The sequence below is a fragment of the Leptodactylus fuscus genome, chromosome 5, assembly GCF_031893055.1.
Source record: "Leptodactylus fuscus isolate aLepFus1 chromosome 5, aLepFus1.hap2, whole genome shotgun sequence".
Taxonomy (NCBI): domain Eukaryota; kingdom Metazoa; phylum Chordata; class Amphibia; order Anura; family Leptodactylidae; genus Leptodactylus; species Leptodactylus fuscus.
Window position 1 is genome coordinate 96,177,359 of NC_134269.1, and position 25,175 is coordinate 96,202,533.

The 25,175-nt window shown below is 42.1% G+C and overlaps 1 protein-coding gene across 2 annotated transcripts; it reads right to left on the minus strand.

The window, feature by feature from the left end:
- Window positions 1-679: 679 nt before the first annotated feature.
- TMEM266 (transmembrane protein 266) lies at window positions 680-24,614 on the minus strand. Of its 2 annotated transcripts, XM_075273847.1 has the most exons (11): window positions 24,537-24,607; window positions 21,811-21,898; window positions 19,993-20,089; window positions 13,663-13,817; window positions 13,352-13,425; window positions 13,183-13,239; window positions 12,859-12,997; window positions 11,833-11,948; window positions 11,124-11,301; window positions 3,134-3,196; window positions 680-1,519 (listed from the first exon to the last, which is right to left on the minus strand). In XM_075273847.1, exons 3-11 carry the CDS (start codon window positions 20,004-20,006, stop codon window positions 987-989), a joined length of 1,329 nt encoding a protein of 442 aa, XP_075129948.1. In that variant the 5' UTR covers window positions 20,007-20,089; window positions 21,811-21,898; window positions 24,537-24,607; the 3' UTR covers window positions 680-986. The 2 variants fall into 2 exon arrangements, with proteins under 2 accessions (XP_075129948.1, XP_075129947.1); XM_075273846.1 differs by lacking the exon at window positions 21,811-21,898 and having other exon boundaries at window positions 24,537-24,614.
- Between the last annotated feature and the right edge of the window lie 561 nt (window positions 24,615-25,175).

Sequence of the window (25,175 nt, forward strand, 5' to 3'; positions counted from 1 at the left end):
AGCTTACAATTTTTGGATTTGTGGGGGTAAATGTTGCTGGTGGAAAAAGGAACCAATCGAAGTCAATGGGAGGCTTTTTTTCTACGTGGATTCTGAGGCAGATTCAGTGATAAATCAGCGCCAAAAAAACTCCCTGTGAATAGATCCTAAATGTGCCAGGATGTGCCAAAGTTGTAACACAAAATCCTATTTCATAGTAAACCAACAAGTAGGTGGTATAAACTTATCGACTATATAGACTGGGAGAGTTAACAAGACACCAGATTTATGTTTCCGTTTCAGCCACTGTCATAAATCTGGCACATTTTCACACTACCTAATTTTACCCCGTCTATTGGTAAATCTGGGTCAATGCGTTTTTGTTTCTGCCATTTTTGTGGGCACCAGGTATATAAACTGGAAAGCTTCATGAAAACAAGGATTCCTAATACAAAAGTGAATAATTTCTGAGAGAAGACACTACTATGTATCTACTTTACAGCTTCTTTTATTGCATTTTCAAGAACTGCCAAAACATCATTGTGCATTAAAAAATATTGCAGCATTTGTAGAAAATCTGTAGTTATGAGTAAAGGAAATCTTGCAGCTATGCGCCCATACCTGCTTACCAGATATTTCGGTGGAGCTTGTGTCCTGGCCATTGTTGTCCCATAGTTCATTGTACACAAATGCATGCATGAATGAATGAATCAGTCTTGTAAACTCTAGTGTGAGGTCCAGCAGCAGATTGGTATTTAGGAATTTCTTACATCTCCTGAGAAGAATGAATCTAGGCTTCTGATGACCATGAATCCAGTTTGGCTTCAATACAGTATCACAGTGACTGGAATCCCAATGGACTGGGTGATGTCTGGATAAGATGTCATGTTTAGCTCTGAACGATGCTTAGAAATCTAATAGCCTTGATAGTGTCACAAATGGCTGTTGACTTGGAGGAATTGAATGCTGTGCATTTCACTGAGGAGGTATAAATCTAAGGCTATGCTTTATTTTAACTTTGTATCTATAGGCTTATTCTCTAGAAGAGGGAGATTGAGTGGATTCATTGACCTGTCATGAAACACTCCATAATTCTCCCGGTTCACCCTGTTGTAGATATGTAGTCCACGTCTAGGACTTCCCGGATGTAAACCTACAGGATTGGTGAGGTGTAAGTTGGCTGGATCCAGTCCCTTCTGAATGAAAGACGAGTCGTCAGAAAGGGAAGACAACAGTTCCCGTACAACTGTTTTATTCACTCGATTTTTGACGGTTTGTGCCAGCGGACAGTATTCTGTAGATTCCTCTCTGGTACTGCAGTCTGTAGAGGAGCAGAATACTTGGCTGCTGATACTCTGTGCTAGTGTTTCTGAGCTCTCTGGAGATCTGGATACACTCACTGAGGTAATACTGCTGGAGTTGCTGGCCTGTTCTGGATTGAATGGGACTTCTGCTGAATACAGGTCAGATGATATGTTGGGGTGATGATGGACATCGATAGCTGCTGTAGTGATTATACATGTCCCAGGTACTCCACTTTCTGCAGCAAACATATTGGAGAATTTCATAAGATATGATTGTGTGCCTTCCAGGGGTATTCTCATAACATAGTATTCTCTATCCACTTGATGGAGAAGAACTGCTAGATTTATATGGGTCTGATACCTGGAATCCTTGTTAATCATGTGAACAGGGGCCCCAAGTCACCCCAGTCCTAAGGTACTGCTGAAGAGATGGTGAGTAAAGCGCAGCTATTCCTTGTAGACCCATGAATCTGAATGGAGCAGGGTGCATACGCAATCAGACCCTCACTAATCTAGCCGTTCTCCCCTATTCAGTGGATAAGCTATAACCAGTTACCAGAATACCCCTCTTCACTGCGAAAATTCACTGTGCCTGAAATCTATAATTGTTGTGCAATTCTTTATAATATTAGAATAAGGAGATTTTTCTGTTTTTTTTTTTTATCCATACCCCCCCCCAAAAAAAACCAAAACAGATCATTGTCTATCAGTCTGACAGTGTGAAACCCCACGTATCAGCTGATCTTCACTGCTTACTAAGCACAGTGCCATAAATTGTATAGTGTTTGTCCTTGACACTGCAGCTCAGCCCCATTCATTTGAGTGGAACCGATCTGTAACAAGGTCTTATGACCAATGGACATGGTATCACTGGCTAAAAAAAAAGAAAGTGGAGTTCACCTTAGTGCCGCAAGCTCTTTAAACAGCTGGTATGCATGGGGTTTCTGGTGTTGGACCTTACTGATTTTAATATTGATAGTCTATCCTAAGAAGGATAGGCCATAAAAGATATAATCCCGACACACCTTTTTGATGACCAGCTTTTTTTTATTGTACAATATTGGTGAGACTGGTCATGCATGCATAAGTCTCTGGGGGGATTCATCAAGTAAAATGTCTGTCTTAATATCTCCCAAGCTATCATAAATTAGACACTGCCTACCAGCGTCTTTGCATCTAGGTGCAAATCTAATGCAACCCTGCGGCTGCCGAAGAGTCTAACATCATTTCCGTGGCTCAAATGATAAAGAATTTGGTTTGCGCAACTGCACCGCCCACATCACAGCCTGTTCACTTTTAGAAAAATGCTGAAACTGGCACAAAAATTCAGCACTATTTAACGCCACAAAAGAATTTGTTGAATTTGGGGCTGCTCAGTGACTGCCTCCAGCTCTGTAGAAAAAAACCAGGAAGTCTGTGTCCCTCAAGTCTGTGACCCTGTTAGAGCCGACTGCGCATGCTCAGTAAGGTCCGTACAGCCCTCCGACGCCTGGATGAGTTCACTCGTGCGTCGAAGGGCTGTATGGACCTTACTGAGCATACGCAGTCGGCTCTAACAGGGTCTCGCTGTCAAAGCCGACTGCACAGGCGTCAGACATGACGAAGAAAGAAGACAGACAAGGGGAGGAGGCAGATGAAGAAGAAGGACGCCCCCATTGCTGCCAAGACCTCATTAGCATACCGATAAGTACCGGTATTTCTAAGAAACGGCGTGAAGGAGACCACATCTAAAGGTAGGAGACGAATAGCCTTTCTTAAGGCTATTCCAACGTGGTAATTAGAAAAAAAGTTGCTTTAATGGTAGAATCCCTTTAATCATATTTAACTAAATTTAAATAATCTGAACTTACCACTACTGGCTTCATTATAATACTGTGTTATATAATTGTTCATATCGTCCTTCATAATCACTTCTGCAAAATAAAATGAAAGGGAATGCATCATCAGAAAATGGCATTAAATAGAAATAAACTTTCCAACAGTTTTTCTTGACATTCATGTGACCATCCATAATAGGTTGACAATGCTTGTCTGTTACTCACTTGTTCTGCTGTAGTCTGGTAATCTCATTACCATTAAGAGTATTGGAGGCTCACATATCAGTGCATTCACATTACCTGATGTTTGGATGGATGAAGGCCAATTGATAATGTAACATGTCGGTCAGTGCTTGTCTACATTGGCTTTTATATTGATTGATGCAAACTACATGGGACAGGAATAATCCCTACTGCCTGCAGTCATTCCTCCCCATTTAGCTTCATTGATTGTCCGCAGCACACCCCTGTCTATACAGGGAAATAGGCTCCACACTATCCAGCTTCTTTTATGCTGCATGAAAGCCACAATATGAAATCTTGCAATCACACTTATTATAGCTCCAACTAACATATATCCACATACACACTATTCTTCTTTTCCTCAATTGTTTCATAAAGAAAATTGGCTTCAAAAAGAAACTTTAAGAACTGTCACAGATACTTTTCAAAAAGACCATTTTTTTTGTATCCTTAGACGTAAAGGAAGTATTCCTCATTCTTTCAGAAAATTCCCGGGAGTTGCCAATCTTCATCAGGTCACAGTGTTAAAGTTCAGCCTTACCTCTTCTCCCAAGGTATTTACAAAGCTGGCAATTGAGGTGGTAGCTGCTCTGCATCTCCATGCCATTCAGGTGTTCCCCTACTACAACAGTTGGCAGGTAGTAGCCCCATATTTCCAGTAACTGCAGACACAATTTCCCCAGAGGATTGCCTTGCTCATCAATTTGGAAAATCACTATTCTCTCCAGCAAAAATAGAAGACAGTTGTAAGGATTCAGGAAGCGTTTCGGGTCATGTGATGTCCCAGACATCATTGAAGATGGCCGACACCACCGAGAAGTGCAGCAGAGTAACAGTGTTTTTCTATGTTGGTATCTCCCGTCAGTACCCAATTATTATACCATGGGGTCTGGGGGGTTGGTCGGGGGGGGGGGGCCATGTCAAAAGTTCGTCACGGGCCCCACCATTACTAGTTACGCCACTGGACACAACCAATGGCAGAATGTAATCCTGACCAATTCCTTCAATGATACTTTATAACCCCATCTTTTTAGTCATTCCAGGTTTCATAATCTGAGCAATGCTAAAGCAATAATGATACCATCTCTAGATTACTAGGCATCATGAGCTCTGTGCTGGTAAAACAGCATTTTCAGCAATGTTTGTGGTTTATTGGTTTTAAGTGCTTCAATGTTTCAAGAGCTGGGTACCGGTAAGAGAGTGTTACCCACTTGTCTTGTGGTTTATCAACTGTAAAAAGCTGTAGAGTTTCAGGAATGTTCCAGTTTCCCAGAGAGCCATATATCCCACAGTCCTCTGGGAATATGCATGGCTCTCGACAGCACTCTGCGGTTTACAGGTGAAACAAACAGATGTTTTCTGTTCAACATTTTCTCCACTTTAACTGACCCAAACCACCGCCTCTAACTCCTCTGCATCCTGAAGACAATCAAAGCTGACAAAGAGACGGAATAAATCTGCCTTCCCATTCTGGGCTCACGTTTAAAAGCTTTTTTGGCGTGTTGAGGCTGAATTGCCTGGAGTCAAGGGAGGGCCGTGAGCTAATGTAAGAGTTTAGAGTGAGCATGAGTGTAGCTCTGGGCTGTTAGACTATACGAATCATGCACAGCTATCTGATGCTCCATCCTTCCATTGTTTTCATCTATAATTCACTCTTGCCGCCGCATGACCACATAAATCCATGCACACCTTTACCCTTTCATCACTAATGACCCATAGACAATGAGCATGCAATTTTACAGTGTATTCTTCGATCTCTACATACAAATAGATAAATCTATATCTGGATTCTTTAAATATGCAGCAGGGGCTATTTATTATGCACTATTGTAATGTCCTTCCACTGCAGATACGTGTACATGCAGATGTAGTCAAAAACCTTATTTGTTGCTTACGACATATAGCAGAATATGGTACAAATGCCATTTAGATGACAGGCCATGAAATGATAGTCAGTGGCAAATGGGTTAATTTAACAATTTTAACTATGTGATACAAAACTGGTGTTCACAGAGCCTTAAGACAGCCAAACTACACCGAGTTTTATTCCTGTAGGCTAAAAACCATAAACTGTGGCTACAACGGATACTGGCACAAATATTGTAGAGATTTCATCTGGTTTGATCCAAATGGAGAGACTATAGTGTAAGCCTAGGGTCAGACTTTCAAGCTAGTGAAGGCAGTTTGGGAATATTTGTATGGCACACATTTGGCCCTTTAGTACCATTTGCATTGATCAAATCCCACATCATATCAGGATATTGGTATTGACCCTATCGGGGTATTGGTATTGACCATGTGCTATGTCCACACCCAGACCATTTTGTGGTGCTTTTTAAATGTGTTCTTTGGGACTCTCAGTCAGAACATAGTAAGGCTGTACAACATCTTATTTTATCCCATATTTAATGTATAAATTGGGTAAAAGGGATAGAAAAGTTTCTATTCATAAAAAAAAAGCATAAGTTAAATGCTTACAGAGTTTATGAATATTAAGAGCTACTGGGTACAACACAAGGCATGCACTGCAGCTAATACACTGTTACTTTCACACACCGTACTATACAGGCACACATGATAGAAATAACGCTGAAATCAGCACAGAAGGGTAGGAGCGCCATGTAGTTTTTGGAGCACAGAGTTAGACGGTTTGGTTTTTGGACATCAAGCCACTTTTGCAGAACCCTGAAATGCCAAGTAAGTGGAATCCTCTGACCTGTGACCTCATTTTGGAAACTGCACCCCTGAAGGAATTTATCCAGAGGAATAGTGAGGATTTTTAACCCTCAATTGTTGCTATAATTTATTTTCTAGAAGTGAATACAAATCTGATGGTGAAAGGAAAAGTGAAATTTTTTCCAGGAATATGTCAATTTGTTGCGTAATATGTTGTGCCCAGCCTGTATCAGAGATGAACACTCCAAAAGCTGCTGACACAAGCTGGGCACAATATATTGGGCATTGAAATGGGAATACTCACTTTTCATTATCAGCTGCTCATTCATTTCTGGAAATGAAATCAATGCCTTGCTCAAGAGTTATTAAAAATGCTCGCCATACCACTTGATAAATCCTTTCAGTGGGGTAGTGTCCAATATGCAGTGACACGTCTGCAGATTCCACTTTAGTGGCAATTCAGGGGCTCTGCAAAAGCGGCATGATATCCAAAAACCAAACTGTGTTCCAAAAACCAAATAGTGTTCCTTTCCTTCTGTGCCCAAATAGCAGTTTATACCCACATGATATTAAATATGTTATCCCGGGTAAAATAGTGTCATACATGTGGGCATAAACTGCCATTTGGGCACACAGGAGGGAGTAGATGTGAAGGATCACCATGTGCTTTTGAAGGGCATATTGGTTTTAGACAACATGTCATATTTGCACAGACCTTAAAACTGCCCATGGCATTCAGAAAGTCCCTCTACATCTATACGCCAAAAGCTAAGAAAAGTGGTGCTCCTTCCCTTCTGAGCCCAAAAAGCAGTTTATGCCCACATGTACCCCTTTTTTGTATCCAGGATAACCCACTTAATAGTTTTAGGAATGCATGTCTGATGACACAAAGTGGCCTCAATGTACTGGCCACTGAAATGGCATATTTCTTTTAAAATTTTTAACTTTCAATTTGTATATGAATTTTTAGGATGCAATCTTGGGCTCAAAATGATAATCTTCAACAAAGAAAAAAGACCTAGTGTCTTGAAACGCGTCAGTCTGAGATGTAACAACTAGCATTATTTTAACCACATTTATGTTTTTTCTTGCTTTTTTCACTTGTTTGTCTATGGTCCTTGTACCATATTTTTAATATGAAGAAATAAAGTAAATTTTTATTCTGAACAAGAGCTGCGGATCTCATCTGTTGATACAATCAAAATGATAATACGCCTTTAAAAATTTCTTAAGGGGTTTCCATTGTCCTGGTACTTTAGGGGCTCTGCAAATGCGACCTGGCACCTGAAAACTATTCCAGCAATATCTGCCCTGAAAAAGCAATATAGCGCTCTTTCCATTCTGAGCCCCACCATATACCCATAGAGCAGTTTACGACCACATATGGGGTATTCCCATGTTCAGGAGAAGTTTTGTAACAAACTTTGGGGTGTTTTTCTATTTTATCCTTTTGTGAAAATTAAACATTTGCTGCTAGCTTGACAGTTTATTGAAAAAAAAGTAATTTTTAATTTTCACATCCCAATTAGAGATGAGCGAGTACTGTTCGGATCAGCCGATCCGAACAGCACGCTCGCATAGAAATGAATGGACGTAGCCGGCACGCGGGGGGTTAAGCGGCCGGCGTCACAGCGGAAGTACCAGGTGCATCCATTCATTTCTATGGTGCGTGCTGTTCGGATCGGCTGATCCGAACAGTACTCGCTCATCTCTAATCCCAATGTTAATAACATCTGTGAAACAGCTCTGGGGTAAAAATGCTCACTTTATCCCTAGATATGTTCTGTGAGAGGTGTAGTTTCTAAAATGGGGTCACTTTGGGGGCTTCCATTGTACTGATACTTTGGGACTGTGCAAATGTGACATGGCACCTGAAAACTATTCCAGTAAAATCTGTCCTTTGAAACCCAAATAGTGTTCTTTCCATTTTGAGCCCCACCATGTACCCATACAGCAGATTACAACCACATATTGGGTATTGCCATGTTCAGGAGCAACTGTTTAGTTTAGGGTGCTTTTTTCCATTAACCCCTTGTGAAAATGAAAACTTTGGGGATAAGGTGATTTTTAGTCATTTTCAATTTTTCCACCGCGGCCAAACCATGACGTTCATGCCATGTGGGGCCCTGGCTTGAACTTATTATTTAAAAAAAAATGAAATGTCTAAATTTCACATCCATATTGTTTTCATTCCCATTAAATGCTTAAAGGGTTAACAATCTTCCCAGATGCTGTTTTGAATTATTTTAGTGGTGTAGTTGTGAAAATAGGGCAATTTAGGGGGCAGGGGTGTTCTAATATATTGGGCTCCTTCAGAACTGAAGTGGTCCCTAAAAAATTAGTTTGGGAAATTAGTTTGGGAAATTTTCTTGCAATCGCTGTTGCACTTGTAAGCTTGAAAAGATGAAGACAATATAAAGCAGAGTTATGGGAGATAATATTTATTAATGTATTTGGGTGGTATGACTATCTGTCTAAAAAGCAGAGCAGTTCACATTTTGAAAATTGCCATTTTGTTCAAAATTTGCACCAAATGTCCTATTTTTTTTACTAAATAAATAAATTTTTTTTTTTTTTATCAATGTTTACCTCTGAAGTATAATGTGTCACAAAAGAACACTGTCAAAATCACTTATCTAAGTTAAAGTGTGTCTCAACGATATTGCCATATAAAGTGACATCAGTTTTGAAAAATGAGGCCTGGTCATTAAAGGGATCCTACCATTCAAACACTTTTTTTTCTGACTACCACGTTGGAATAGCCTTAAGAAAGGCTATTCTTCTCCTACCTTTCATTGTCTTCTCCAGCCTGCCGTTCGCCTGTAATCCCGGTTTTTGTCGGTATGCAAATGAGTTCTCTTGCAGCACTGGGGGCAGGCCCCAGCACTTAAACAGTACTGTGGGTGTCCTCAATGTTGCGAAAGAACTCTCTCCAGTGATGCCTCCATCTTCTTAAGGTTTCTCCTTAAGGAGGAACATTATCCTCAGAATCTGGTCTCTCAGCCTCTCACTTCTACCAAGTCAGTTCTCTCTACGCTGCGCTGACTTGGTCCAACCAGACCGAAACGGCCGTCCATAGCTGAGAAACTGACTTGGTATAAATCCCATATGCAGTAAAGGATTCTGGGAAAGTCGGGCATGATGTTCAGGGTGCTTCCTATAGAGGGCAGCATAACAGAGGCACTGTCTCCCTATTTACATCTTGGGAGACAGATTTGCAGATTCCTCTCATGTTCCCTTGCAGTGGAGCGACTATGGCTGTATAAGTCTCCACACACCTAATAGGTGGTTTCTCCTCTAGGAGGAACATTATCCCAATAATCCACCTTCGTCAGCAACCGCCTCCTTACGTCTTCTTCCAGCTGGGGTCACACGCCTGCGCAGTCGGTTCTGCCATCAGGCCTCAGGCAGAGCCGGCTGCAGATGTTGGCGGCCATTTTTTTGTGGCCGCTTATGCAAGCATGCGTAGTACGCTCTGTACTCCGTTGAACTACAGGAGCGTACTGCAAGGCTCACATAAGCGGCCACAAAAAAATGGCCGCCGGCATCTGCAGTCGGCTCTGCCTGAGGCCTGATGGCAGAGCCAACTGCGCAGGTATGTGACCCCAGCCGGAAGAAGATGTGAAGAGGCGGTTGCTGAAGAAGATGGATGCGTCGCTGAAGAGAGTTCTCTCGCAGTATTGGGGACGCCCCAGTGCGGTTTTTGCATATTGACAAAAACCGGGATTACAGGCGAACGGCAGCAAGGAGAAGACAACAAAAGGTAGGAGAAGAATAGCCTTTCTTAAGGCTATTCCGACGTAGTAGTTAGAAAAAAAAGTGTTTGAATGATAGGATCCTTTTAAAGTACTTTTAGGTTGTGTCCCCAGAGGGTTAAGCAAGAAGCCAGCGAGATCTGACACTGCTGGACCCCGCTCACTTTAAACTATAAGATACAGGAACATTTTAGCAATGTCTTTGCTTGGTAATTAGTGTATCTTAGTATATATTATACATTATACATAAATATACATATATTAAAACATTTTGGGAGAAGATATATTATCAAGGAAAAAGTTTCAGAATAATAGTGTAACCTGTGCCAACATACCTTGTGCCACATTTATCAAGTGGTTTTGTCTTTTTTACAACTTTTCCGAAAAAGGAGCATAATTTTGTGTGGCATCTTTTTTGCTGTAAACTAACCAACTAATAGGAGATATAAAGTTAGCGTAGACAGTCTTAGACAGCTCAGACGCTCGTATCACAATGAAAGTAATAAGGTAAAAAAGCCTCCCATTGATTTCAATGGGGAACGCGCGTATGCCGGCACCCATTCAAGTCAATGGGATCTGTTTTTTACGCCGCTCACTCTGAACGAGTTATGCGTTCAGAATGAGAGAGCGTAAACTCTGTGTGCAGGCTCCCTTAGTCAGTAAGTTCACTTTGCACCATAAAAACAATTATTTTGTATCAATCTACCTCCAGAGTGAAATAATTTTAGTTACATTTCACTTATCATTTAGAGATTGGATGGTGGATGTACCTATGTGCCCTATTTTTGTACACCTAGATTGATTATTTTGGTGTTACATTTGTTGTCCATTAGAAAGTGTAGGTGCCCCAGCGAGAATCACTAATTGAGGTATAGTCTAGGCTGGAGGGCGTGGGATGCACATGTTCATAATTTAAAGGGCATATACCTCTAACCGTACCTTTATTCAGGACTTACATTTTTTTAGCCATTTATTTTTGTGGATTGTTAGTTTTATATTAGTTCTATTGGAGTGTATACTGTATGGAGGTCGATAAAATGGAAAATATACTGTGTTGGGGCCAGTAAATCAGGCAATATAATGTATGGAGGGGCATGAAGAGGGGATTATACTGCAGAAAATGGGGCAGTATACTGTGAGCCAGCCAATTAATAGAAGAGTATACTGCCCCCCTTTACTGTGACCAGTAAAGGGGGCAATATACAGTATGAGCCCCCCCCCCCTCATCTAATCTACCCACCCCCCTCTGAAAAATCAGGCCATAGTGTTCTTAACATGATACTTGTGATTTTATACATCTGTATAAATGTAATATGTACGATTGCTACTTAGCATTATTGTGAACTCACCATGTGAAAACTCTGTGATATTTTCTGTTGCTTCCTCATCAGAATCTCTACCCGCCACCACCTTGAACCGCTCGTTTTTGTTCTGTAGTTCATGAGGGAGTTTTAAGGCTCGTTCCCTTTCGGCAACCAGATCCAGATCTTGTTGTGCTAGGTGAGCCCTTAGCTGCCGAATTTCAAACTAGAAAAAAGGATGGCAGATCCATCATAAAAATAAAGACACGTGGCAACATGGTGGCTCAGAGGTTAGCAAAAAAAGAAAATAAATAAATAAAGACACATACAGAATTTTCTGTTGTTGTCGGAAACCTTACATCATATTTGTATTCTGTAAGTGTCACATAGATGCCCCATACCTGTAACACACCTTATGTAGAAGCAGACTTGGTGTAACTTAGCAATATAATAAAGCATACTGACTGATTAATTCATTCACTGCATGCATATAACCAGTGAAATAATGCCACCTAGTGTTAGAAAAGTAAAACACAATCAATATACATACAGTAGTGTAATTGATACAGCTCACCTGAAACCTACTACAATCCTTACTTACATCATGACACTGTATTTTCATCCTAACATAAAGACAAGAATTGTAGTAACACATGCATAAATAATGTAAAAGTTTGTGCTATTATATGTGCTCTACCCTCCACATGGTGTTAAAATATAAGATACGGATAAAGAGAAAATAACAATCACAACTGACCGCTTGCTCTTGGCACATCTGTGTCAGTCTTTCCAATTGCTCCTCCTGGATTAGCTTTGTTTTCTCATACTGCTGTACCACAATCTCCATCTCCAGTTTCACAGGTAAGACATAAGCTGCAAGAAAGATTTTTTGTTATTCAAAAGGCCTGTGTAAGGAAATCTGAGATTACCTACTTTATGCCCGACATATAATAAGCACACATATACAGTATGTTAAGCTACTTCGGGTTGTGGCAAAGCATATTGCACATGCTCAGTACGCTTTTGTATTTTGCGCTGTGTCCGAACGTACTGAGCATGAACGATATGCTCATCCGCGACCCAAAGTAGAAGAGTGTACTGTGCATGGGTGGGAATTGAGTGTTCAGCTCCATGACAAACTCTGGATGACAAAGGTCTGAAGAGGAGGAGGGGGCGGAATACAGCAATGGATGAACGTTCTCTGTGATGACATGGCTGTGCTCTGGAAAGCAAGTGAACGCCCTCTGTGTCCCATGATCTCATTTGGATAAACATAAAAGCGGTTATTACATGCAAGGGGACAGGCAAATCTCTGGACTTGTATCACCAACGTTATCATACCAGTAGTTTTTAAATGCATGATATAGATGAGAGAGTCGCTTTAACGGCCCATCCACACGGTGGAAACCTTTTCCACCGTGTGATTTCTCCATGCGGCCAGCCCGAATGAATGGGCCTAATTGGGAATGAGTCTCGCGCTGCGGACGCCGCGGCTGCGTCACCAGAGAAGTCCGCAGGAAGATAGGGCATGTCGCTTCTTTTTCCCACTAGCTGAAAAAAATCGCTAGCGGGGAAAAAAAAGCAAGCGGCTCCCATTGAAATGAGGGGAGACTTTTTTGCAGGCAGATTTTAAGGTGAATTCTATCATATTAGGATTAGGAAGAAAACACTGAATGACGGGGGAAACAATCAAATGGAAAATAAGAGGAACAATAAGTGGCAAAATTACTTTCAGACTATATATTTCCAAAACCATTTGCAAAGAGTATATAACATCACTTACCTTCAATAATTCTCTTCAATCTCCATATCCTCAAAGAAATAAAGAGGCTGATGGCATCCCATGGACTACTAGGTCCATTGGCAACTGTAGACGCCACCATGGGAGCAAGTGAGAGAATAATGACAGCACCATCCAATACCTGTCCGTTACAAAGACGTCATTATTAAAATTGTAAGAAAGTAAAATTACTGATGAAGCTATAGGCAAGAGAAAAATCCAATACAAGGAACCACTCAAATGAGCTGATAAATTCTTGTACAATAAATGGTAAGCCTGACTGACAAAAATATAACAAGTAAAATAGAATAAGTAAAAAAACCTCACCTCAACCTTGTTTTCAATATAATCCCAGATGCCCAGAACAATGATCCTTAGCATTGTCTGAAACCATAGACAAGCTTGCATTATATTCAGTATCTAGGCTTTATTCACTCATGTACTTTAGAGGCTGAGTAAAGCAATTCTAGGAAGTATAGAAAAAAATAAAACCTACCTCTACAAAGAACAAGGAAAGAATGGACAAACTAATCCAGTGAATGATTCCTGAACACTGCGATGCATTTGAGACTAAGAAAAATGGGACAAAATAAAACAATGTAACCAGAGACAATAGTTATGTTCACAAATGGCTTCTGCTACTATTCTACTATAGCTTTTACATGTCTAGTGTATTTCTATAATAAACAGTGCACAATACTACACGGCTCTGAACTAATCTCGTAGCTTGACAGATACATCCAGTTACTAGAATACTCTGGATCCTTCATATCCAATATAGGCAACACAAAATTTAGACTAACTCACATTGCAGAAGCTTTGTGTCTATCAGGAGCTCCATAGTCATTAGAATGACCACTATGATGACACAGGCCACAAGGAAGCTATTCACTCCTGCGCTCAGTAGGAATACATGCCACACTGTAGCCCTTTTTCCGCAACATGGCTTCAGCCAGCTTGACCTATACACATAAAAAAGTAACAGTAAAAAGCAAGTTTCCATCTTTGTATTATTCTTCTGTTACTATTAGCTATAATTTAATATCCTCCGTACTGAGAGACTTCTGGACTTTACCTGTATGAAGTAGATTTATAAATATACCAGTTATAAAAACAAGTTTAGACTGGGTTCACACCTGCGTTCAGGGTCTCCGTACTATGGTTTCCGTCTTCTGCATGGCAGAAGATGGAAACCATAGACCGGGTCCGGCCGTGCGCGGCGGTGAGCGTTTTGCGCTCTCCGCCGCGAAAGCGGATTTTTTTTATCCGGACACAGAGTAGTGCATGTCCGACTCTGTGTCCGGATTATAAAACCCGGTTTCGCGGCGGAGAGCGCAAAACGCTCACTGACGCGCACAGCCGGACAGCTTTCTCACCCATTCAAATGAATGGGTGAGAAAGTCTCCTGCAGGCTTCCGTCTCCTGCATCTGTTTTATGCAGGAAACGGAAACCTGCAATAAGGACAGTGAACGTAGATGTGAACGAGCCCTTAATGGGATATATTTTCATTTTTTTATGTCATGTATAAATATCAACGCTTCTACTATTACTGGAAAATGTGACCACATGGATTAGCATGCCAAGATGGCAATGATGAGTGGCCCTGTCGGGAACGCTGTATTGATAGGTTTGTGGTACAATGCCGTGCCAAGATTTTTCAATCAATTGTACAACAGTATCCTAATAGCAGAATGGTGTTAATCAGGAGATAGCTGGACTGTAAATATACAGTCATAGACAAAAAAAAAACCCACAACACACCCAGATAGAAATTTGGATTGCTGAAAGACTTGACATACCTCAGATAGAAACACAGCAAACAAACCCCAGACTGCATAGAAAAACCACAATTAGAGAGAACCGTTTAATCTGGCAATAGGCACCTGCAGTGCCCACAGGCTGTGGATCAGTGTACAGAAAGGGCCACAACTTTTGGAAACTATATAGGAGGGGAAAACACACATTCTCCAGCACCAGTGCCTGTCAGAACAAAAGAAAACAAATCCCTCATTGGCTGAAGAAGCCAATGAGATGTACAACTCAGGCCAACAGTCTGCTCCTGAGGTTGCACACTTTTATATCACAGGGTTCATTTAGTCTGCCTTTACATTATTACCATTTTATCTTAGGATATATGTGTTTATCCCAGACATGCTTTTAAATGTATTGTGAAAAATGACAGAGGGCCCCATTAGTTGTTAATCACAGTGAAGAGAAAAAAGGTGGCCAGGAACAGTGACTGATGTAACAAGCCCAGCTACTGCAACTAGACAGCAGAGGTGGATTGAAATCTAGGAAATGAGCTGTAAACATTGAGTACAGGGGTATACCTACCATGTTAGCAGCGGTAGTGGCTGTCACGGGGCCATAGTGGCCCCTGCACACAGTATTATTACCCACAGTGGCCCCTGCACCCATACGATCCCCCATAGTAGCCCTGCACACAGTATTATCCCCCATAGTGGCCCCTGCACACAGTATTATCCCCCATAGTGGCCACTGCACACAGTATTATCCCACATAGTGGCCCCTGCACACAGTATTATTCCCCATAGTGGCCCCTGCACCCAGTATTATTACCCACAGTGGCCCCTGCACCCATACGATGCCCCATAGTAGCCCCTGCACACAGTATTATCCCCCATAGTGGCCCCTGCACACAGTATTATCCCCCATAGTGGCCCCTGCACACAGTATTATCCCACATAGTGGCCCCTGCACACAGTATTATTCCCCATAGTGGCCCCTGCACACAGTATTACTCCCCATAGTGGCCCCTGCACACAGTATTACTCCCCATAGTGGCCCCTGCGCACAGTATTATTCCCCATAGTGGCCCCTGCACACAGTATTATCCCCCATAGTGGCCCCTGCATACAGGATTATCCCCCATAGTGGCCCCTGCACACAGGATTATCCCCCATAGTGGCCCCTGCACACAGGATTATCCCCCATAGTGGCCCCTGCACACAGTACTATGCTCCATAGTGGCCCCTGCACACAGTAATATGCCCCATAGTGACTATTGGGAAAAATACTGTGTGCAGGAATGCGGGGGGTGGGGGTTGGTTGGGATCTTCAAGGTAGGGGCATGCTAAAAGTTCGCCACGGGGCCCCACCGTTCCTAGTTACACCACTGATTGAGGAGGCATAATGAGCAGTATCTGGCAAATGGAGCAATGTACTAGGTAAAACACTTCAGATAGCTTAAGCCACAAGTTTAATCATGATGAATACCACGTTGCAGAAATGCAGCTTTTTTTTGTTACAGTTTTGGTTGCAATTTTTGAGCCAAAGCCAAGAATGGCTACAAGAGGAATGCAAGACATATAGAAAGTACTTATACTTCTCCCTTCTGCTCAATACACTCTGGGATTTGGCTAAAAAGGGCAACAAAATCTGCAAGAAATAAAGCTGTGTTTTCACAATGTAGGGTTTTAGCCTAATTTGGTTTCTAAGCAGCCATAAATATGGATAGGGTAATAATATAATAATAATAATACATTTTATTTATATAGCGCCAACATATTCCGCAGCGCTGTACAATTTGTAGGGTTAAAATACAGACAGATACATTACAAAGAGAATCATTTCACACAATGGGACTGAGGGCCCTGCTTGCAAGAGCTTACAATCTATGAGGTAGAGGGGGTGACACAAGAGGTAGCAGGGGCGGCATTACTTATACAGGGGTCAGACGCTTCTGTAATAGAGGTGACTGTCATTACACAAACATAAAACTTCATCATTTGTTATATGACTTTAATATTAGTTTGGCACTACCACTTTTGCATACCTCCCAACTTTTGAAGAACCGAAAGAGGGACAAAATGTGTGGCGCGCGTAGCGCGCCGCGGCAAATTTAGCCCCACCCACTTTTGTGTTGACTCCACCCACTCGATAATTTTTCATGTGCCCGCACACAATATAATCCTCCTACAGTCACCCGTAAATTATATGTCCCCCCTCTATCTCTCCCCCAGTTTCATATACACCCTTCATCTGCCCCCAGATTCATGTCCTCTCCATCTCTGCCCCCAGATTCATGTTCCCCCATCTCTGCCCCCAGATTCATGTCCCTCCATCTCTGCCCCCAGATTCATGTCCCCACATCTCTGCCCCCAGTTTCATGTCCCCCCCATCTCTTCCCCCAGATTCATGTCCCTCCATATCTGCCCCCAGATTCATGTCCCCCAATCTCTGCCCCCAGATTCATGTCCCCACATCTCTGCCCCCAGATTCATGTCCCACATCTCTGCCCCCAGATTCCTGTCCCTCCATCTCTGCCCCCAGATTCATGTCCCCCAATCTCTGCCCCCAGATTCATGTCCCTCCATCTCTGCCCCCAGATTCATGTAATCTCCATATCTGCCCCCAGATTCATATCCTCACATCTCTGCCCCCAGATTCATGTCCCTCCATCTCTGCCCCCAGTTTCATGTCCACTCCATCTCTGCCCCCAGATTCATGTCCCCACATCTCTGCCCCCAGTTTCATGTCCACTCCATCTCTGCCCCCAGATTCATGTCCCTCCATCTCTGCCCCCAGATTCATGTCCCTCCATCTCTGCCCCCAGATTCATGTCCCCACATCTCTGCCCCCAGTTTCATGTCCACTCCATCTCTGCCCCCAGATTCATGTCCCTCCATATCTGCTCCCAGATTCATGTCCCCACATCTCTGCCCTCAGATTCATGTCCTCTCCATCTCTGCCCCCAGATTCATGTCCCCACATCTCTGCCCCCAGTTTCATGTCCACTCCATCTCTGCCCCCAGATTCATGTCCCCACATCTCTGCCCCCAGATTCATGTCCCCACATCTCTGCCCCCAGATTCATGTCCCCCAATCTCTGCCCCCAGATTCATGTCCCTCCATCTCTGCCCCCAGATTCATGTAATCTCCATATCTGCCCCCAGATTCATGTCCCCACATCTCTGCCCCCAGATTCATGTCCCTCCATCTCTGCCCCCAGATTCATGTCCCCACATCTCTGCCCCCAGTTTCATGTCCACTCCATCTCTGCCCCCAGATTCATGTCCCCACATCTCTGCCCCCAGTTTCATGTCCACTCCATCTCTGCCCCAGATTCATGTCCCTCCATCTCTGCCCCCAGATTCATGTCCCTCCATCTCTGCCCCCAGATTCATGTCCCCACATCTCTGCCCCCAGTTTCATGTCCACTCCATCTCTGCCCCCAGATTCATGTCCCTCCATATCTGCCCCCAGATTCATGTCCCCACATCTCTGCCCTCAGATTCATGTCCTCTCCATCTCTGCCCCCAGATTCATGTCCCCACATCTCTGCCCCCAGTTTCATGTCCACTCCATCTCTGCCCCCAGATTCATGTCCCCACATCTCTGCCCCCAGATTCATGTCCCCACATCTCTGCCCCCAGATTCATGTCCCCCAATCTCTGCCCCCAGATTCATGTCCCTCCATCTCTGCCCCCAGATTCATGTAATCTCCATATCTGCCCCCAGATTCATGTCCCCACATCTCTGCCCCCAGATTCATGTCCCTCCATCTCTGCCCCCAGATTCATGTCCCCACATCTCTGCCCCCAGTTTCATGTCCACTCCATCTCTGCCCCCAGATTCATGTCCCCACATCTCTGCCCCCAGTTTCATGTCCACTCCATCTCTGCCCCAGATTCATGTCCCTCCATCTCTGCCCCCAGATTCATGTCCCTCCATCTCTGCCCCCAGATTCATGTCCCCACATCTCTGCCCCCAGTTTCATGTCCACTCCATCTCTGCCCCCAGATTCATGTCCCTCCATATCTGCCCCCAGATTCATGTCCCCACATCTCTGCCCCCAGATTCATGTCCCTCCATCTCTGCCCCCAGATTCATGTCCCCCATCTCTGCCCCCAGATTCATGTCCTCTCCATCTCTGCCCCCAGTGTCATGCCGTCCTCTCCTTCATCTGCCCCCAGATTCACGTTCCACCTCCACATTAAACTTACCTTCTCCTCCGCTCCCTCGCCGCTCTCTGCCCGCCTCTCTCGCTGACAGATGCGGCTGAAGGAAGGAGCTGACACAGGTCAGCTCCTCGCTTCGCCGATGCCCGCCTCTCTCCCTGACACATGCGGCTGAAGCTGCTCGCGTGCTCGCTTTGCCACTGCGTCTCTCTCTCGCTGACACATGCGGCTGAAGCGAGGAGCTGACCTGTGTCAGCTCCTCGCTTCGCCGCTGCTGTCGGCTCCTGGCTTGTACATCGCGTCTACAAGTCCAGGAGCCGGCGGCAGCAGTGAAGCGAGGAGCTGACACAGGTCAGCCCCTCGCTTCAGCCGCATGTGTCAGCGAGAGAGAGACGCAGTGGCGAAGCGAGCACGCGAGCAGCTTCAGCCGCATGTGTCAGGGATGCAGATCTGAGTTGAAATCGGGACATACCTCCCTCCAACCGGGACCGCGGGACATGTCACCCAAATCGGGACTGTCCCGCGGAAATTGGGACGGTTGGGAGGTATGCTTTTGGACTTTGCAAGGAGCAGATGCCACTCAGTATACTAGTAAAGGCCATACTCATATACACCATCAACACTTCTATTACCCTGTAGCTAAGAAAAAAACAGATGGACACAATTTTTATTATCATTTTTACAGTAATTAGGAAAAGGGCCAAGGGGATGAGCATGGGGCCATCACCCTCTTGTAGAGCTCATCTTTATAAAATAAAATGACAATAATGTGTGTCGCTCCTCCCTTGGTCATCTATTAGCAGCTAGTAATGCAGGAAAGAACATGCAGCAGCCAACCAGCAGAGGGCACATCACAGGAACATAATACACAAGTCAGTATATGGGGTGAGAGGTTTCTACTGTGATTTATAGTGCAGAAAGGATAATGCTGAAAACGTTCTTGAAATGAGATGGAGCCATTGTGGATCTACTTGCAGAAAAAAAAGCTGCAACACTTATATGCTAGGACTCATCTAAACAACCAGAACATTAGTATTTGTTCCCACAGATTCCAGGAGGCAAAAAGTAAAGCATTTAAAAAAAAAAAAGAAAGAAAGGAAACAAAAAAACCAACAAGGGCTCTTTACCTCATAGTTACATCATAGTTATGCAGAGGAGAAATGCAGAAAATACTCAACCAAAGGTGATACCTACAACTCATCATGAGATACTTACTGTGGGTTAGCCATGATGATTTGTGCAAAAATCCCACATTCATATTTCAGATGTTATTTAATCCAGACGTGGAAGAAATGTCATTTCCCGAATCCATCTAAAACAAACGTTATATGAAGAAACATCATAAATTATTAAACATCATTACTAATATTATGCTCAAATGGCAATGCTCTAATATATAATATTATCAAATGTATCCCTTCATATTAATTTTGCAATCTGACGGAGATGTCAAACCTCCTACAAATCATCCCGCACTTATGTAGTACATTGCCTTCTCCTATACCACTGTCATAGCCAGGCAGAGCCATATAGGTTGTCACTTACGGAATACAAGGTATGTGAAATTTTGAAGGCGAGATGCCAGCTATAGATTAGTGAACAATGGTCTTTAGCAGACCAGACCAGTATATTGAGCAGGTAAACCGTAGTTTGCGGAGAAAACCAGAGTACCACCATCCTCAGCAGCTCAGTAGTGAATCCTACAGTGCTTTTCCCACCATTAGATCTACGTCACATTCTGAATACTTGCGACAGCAATAGCTCTGCGCCAAATAGCTGCTCTACTGCCATTAGAAATCCAACAAAGCTAAAGGAAAATGTTTAATGGTTATTGTAAAAAATGAACACATGAAGCTACATCATACTAAGCACAACACTTATTATGTATGATTTATATACTTAAAGGGAATGTCCCTTCAAACCTAGTCATAGAATTACAGTCACATAACTCCTTCATCCTTACAGACACACAATGATAAAAAGTGACAAAACAGTGATACACATGAAAAATAATAAATAAGTGGATGGCGTGCCAGTGAAGGTCCGGTCTACCTGCCAGCTCTTTAAAGATTACCCATGTTGGTATAGACCAGGCATAAGGGCGGGTGCTCTGAAAGTGTAAATAGTGCTGCGCAATGTGCCATCACTCAGTGGTATCCCATCCCCAGTCAGTTAGGGCACCCTGAGAGCCACCTCATACCCCGGGGGCACTTGCACTTTAAGGTCTCCAAAGTGCAATCCGGCCCATGGCTTGATTCCCAGGGGTTGTCACTCCCTGATGTGGTTCTCTGCCTGCTTTCACAGCGTTCTATTGGCTCCCTACAGCAGGGCGCCACTACTACTGGCGGAGCCAATTACTAACCGCTTCTGACAATGCAGGTACTACACAAGTGGTTCTCTGATCCTACTTTCACAGCATTCCGATCCGAACAGCACGCTCCCATAGAAATGAATGGAAGCACCTGTGACGCTGACTTTGCTGTTACCTGCTGGAGTTACTCCGGCAAGTAATTGTTCCCATTTCCTATACAGTCCCCGCTCTTGCCCACGGCCGCCTCCTCTTACCCTTCAGCCCCCAAGTGGGCTGTCGCCTCTTATAGGACATTATACTGTGTGGAAAGGCCACTGTGGGACGTTATATTTGGTTAAGGGGCTACTTTGGGACCTTATAGTTTGTATAAATGGGCTTTATGCCATTTGGGGGAAAGTAAGATAAGATAAGATAATCTTTTAATAGTCCCACCACAGGGAAATTCAGTGTGTTATAGTAGAATGTATGATACAGTAATATAATTCAAGAAAGAACACATACAAGCTCATAGCAGATAGAAAATATACTAGGAGTCATAGCAACTAGGAAGATAAAAGAAAGACTCAGGATCATTTAGTTCTCTGTGTGGAGTGATCTCCACTTAGCCTGATGTTGATTATACAGTGCTATGGGGCACTATGCTGTGTATATTCTAGAAGAAGAGGGACATTACTCCAGTACCTTGACCTAGCTTTTATTTTAGTAAGTACAAATATGCATACATGGATCCAGAGTCACAGTGCCACTCAATATAAGTGTAGCCATTATATAATGTAGAGCAATGTTTTGGACCGAATGCCCTTCATCTAGCTATATGGGAAAGGAAGCAAAAAACAAGCATGAGCAAAACACAATAAATATACAATCAAAAATTATATAACTGAGGACAATAAACTAGGAGAATGAGAAAAAAAGGAATTAGAATTGTAACATAACAGATAAAAGGTGGCATATAAGAAAAGAAAATCATATAAAAGAAGGCCCCCCAGGAGGGTGAGAAAATTAGTAACATCCCAAAATAACAGTTTCTCTCCTGGGGACCGATCAGTAGTCTACTGTCTGGCTTATGTCTTCAACTAGGGCCCTCTAATCTCCATGAGCCAGAGATATGTGCTCATACAGCAGCAGGCCTCAGGCAGCAGAAAGACTCTGTAAGAGATTGGTTATGGGCCCCCAGCAGTGTGATTAAGATGGGGCCCAGGGAGTAAGGATACTGGTGGGCTCAACACCTCAGCTGTCCAATGTGCCTACAGTACTCTACCCAGTATATTATACCCACACATACTCTGGTTGAGATGCTGTATGATGAGTGTCTGTATGCAGTATAATGAGTGTACTATGCAATGCCAGGGTGAGCTGAGGACCCATCAGGGCATTCACCTAGTCACCTGTGGGCCAGTCCAACCCTATAAAATAATGGTGAATACTACAAGTGGCATATGGTAGATGTGCAACAAAAGGAGACAAACTTGATCCTAAGTGGATACCTAGAAAATAAGCATAAATGAATGACTAAATAAACTGTAGATGTGGATACTAAAAATGAAATAGTGGTACGCAAGGAAATGGGACAAATACCAGAAATGCAAATGCGGCTACCATATCATGCAGATGGGCATTACTATCAGGCTAAGCAAGATCATATACCATGTTAGGTAAGTGGGTAGTGGGCAATACAGGAAACTGTCAAATGCCAATACAATTTAAATCTACGTACAAGTACATGAACAAAGGCCAGGCGATAAACTACTAGAAATGTGCAGAATTCATAATAACTACTCATCAATGTCTATGTTTGCATAATAACTACTCATAAATGTGTATATATGTATAATAATTACTTATGAATGCGTATGTATGTATAATGACTACTCAGCAATGTATATGTATGTATAATAATTACTCAGCAATGTATATGTATGTATAATAATTACTCATCAATGTGTATGTATGTATAACAACTACTCATTAATGTGTATATATGTATAATTACTTATGAATGTGTATGTATGTACTGTATGTATAATGACTACTCATCAATGTGCATGTATGTATAATTACTCATCAATATGTAAGTATGTATAATAACTACTCCTCAATGTCTATGTATGTATAACAACTACTCATTAATTTGTGTGTATGTATGTATAATAATTACTCATAAATGTGTACGTATATATGATAACTACTCCTCAATGTGCATGTATGTATAATAACTACTCCTCAATATGCATGTATGTATAATAACTACTCCTCAATGTGCACATACGTACAATAACTACTTATCAATGTGTACATGTGTATAATTACTCATAAATGTGTGTATGTATGAATGCATATTAACTGTACATCAATGTGTATGTATGTTTAATAACTACAGATCAATGTGCACGTATGTATAATAAATTACTCGTAAATGTGTGCTTATATATAATAACTACTCCTCAATGTGCATGTATGTATAATAACTACTCATCAATGTGTACTCATGTATAATAACTACTCGATGTGCACATATGTATAATAATTACATAAATGTGTATGTACTGTATGTATAACTACTCATCAATGTACCCATATGTATAATGATTACTCATCAATGTCTATGTATGTATAATAACTACTCATCAAAGTGTATGTATGTATAATACTCATAAATGTGTATGTATCTATAATGACTACTCATCAATGTGCACGTATGTATAATAACTACTTATCAATGTGTATGTATGTACAATACTCATAAATGTGTGTATGTATGAATGTATATTGATTGATTGTACATCAATGTGCATGTATGTATAATAATTACTCATCAATGTGTATGTATGTATAATAACTACTCATCAATGTGCACGTATGTATAATAACTACTCATCAATGTGCACATATAACTACTCATCAATGTGTATGTATGTATAATAACTACTCATCAATGTGCACGTATGTATAATAACTACTCATCAATGTGCACGTATGTATAATAACTACTCATCAATGTGCACATATAACTACTCATCAATGTGTATGTATGTATAATAACTACTCATCAATGTGCACGTATGTATAATAACTACTCATCAATGTGCACGTATGTATAATAACTACTCATCAATGTGCACGTATGTATAATAACTACTCATCAATGTGCACGTATGTATAATAACTACTCATCAATGTGCACATATGTATAATAACTACTCATCAATGTGCACATATATATAATAACTACTCATCAATGTGCACATATGTATAATAATTACTCAGAAATGAGTACTGCTCATAAGAATTGCTCATTAATAATTACTAATAAACATGTACATCTCATAATGATTGCTCATGATCAATTGCAGAGAATCCTCAACACAACCAACAAATCAAGGCTCCGGATTATATGCAAAGATAGGAAACAAACCCCTCGAATAATAAACATATAGAGGGGACTTACCAGATAATGAGAGATTGTGTGTATGCAGTGACATGCGCCGCTGAACCACGAGGAGCCGGGTTAAGAAGGACAAACCCGGAAGATATGCTGACGTCACCATAGCGACGCAGGGCAGCGTGGGGTGGCTTCATCACGTGAAATTAAATATAATGTGGTATGCTGGTGCCCTCAAGTGGGGAAAAAAGAAAAGGCATCTTACTCAAATGTTCAATGTGTAAAATACCGTTGATTACAATAAACTTGCATAAAAGTCCTAAAATTGGACACATGAACAAGAGTAAAAGCTTAAAATCTTAAATACACCTATTGCACTGTTCATGGTCTCTGACTCCTGCTCCCTCTGTTCCTCTTCCCTTCTCCTTTGTTTTATTATTGATTGAGTTATTGAGTTTTATTTGGTAGGATTTTGTGCCACATGTTGTGGCTTTGTCCATATTCCTTTCTACATCAATGTATGTTATTTTGTTGAAAATTCTTAATCAAAGTCACAGTTAAGCAAAAACAAATCTTCAATAGGGGATCTGAAAAGGTTAACCTGGAATTATACGAAATGGATTTATGGTGGATATATGACTGTATGAAAACTAGAGATGAGTAAACAGTAAAATATTCAATATTCGTTTCGAATAGCTGCTCAAT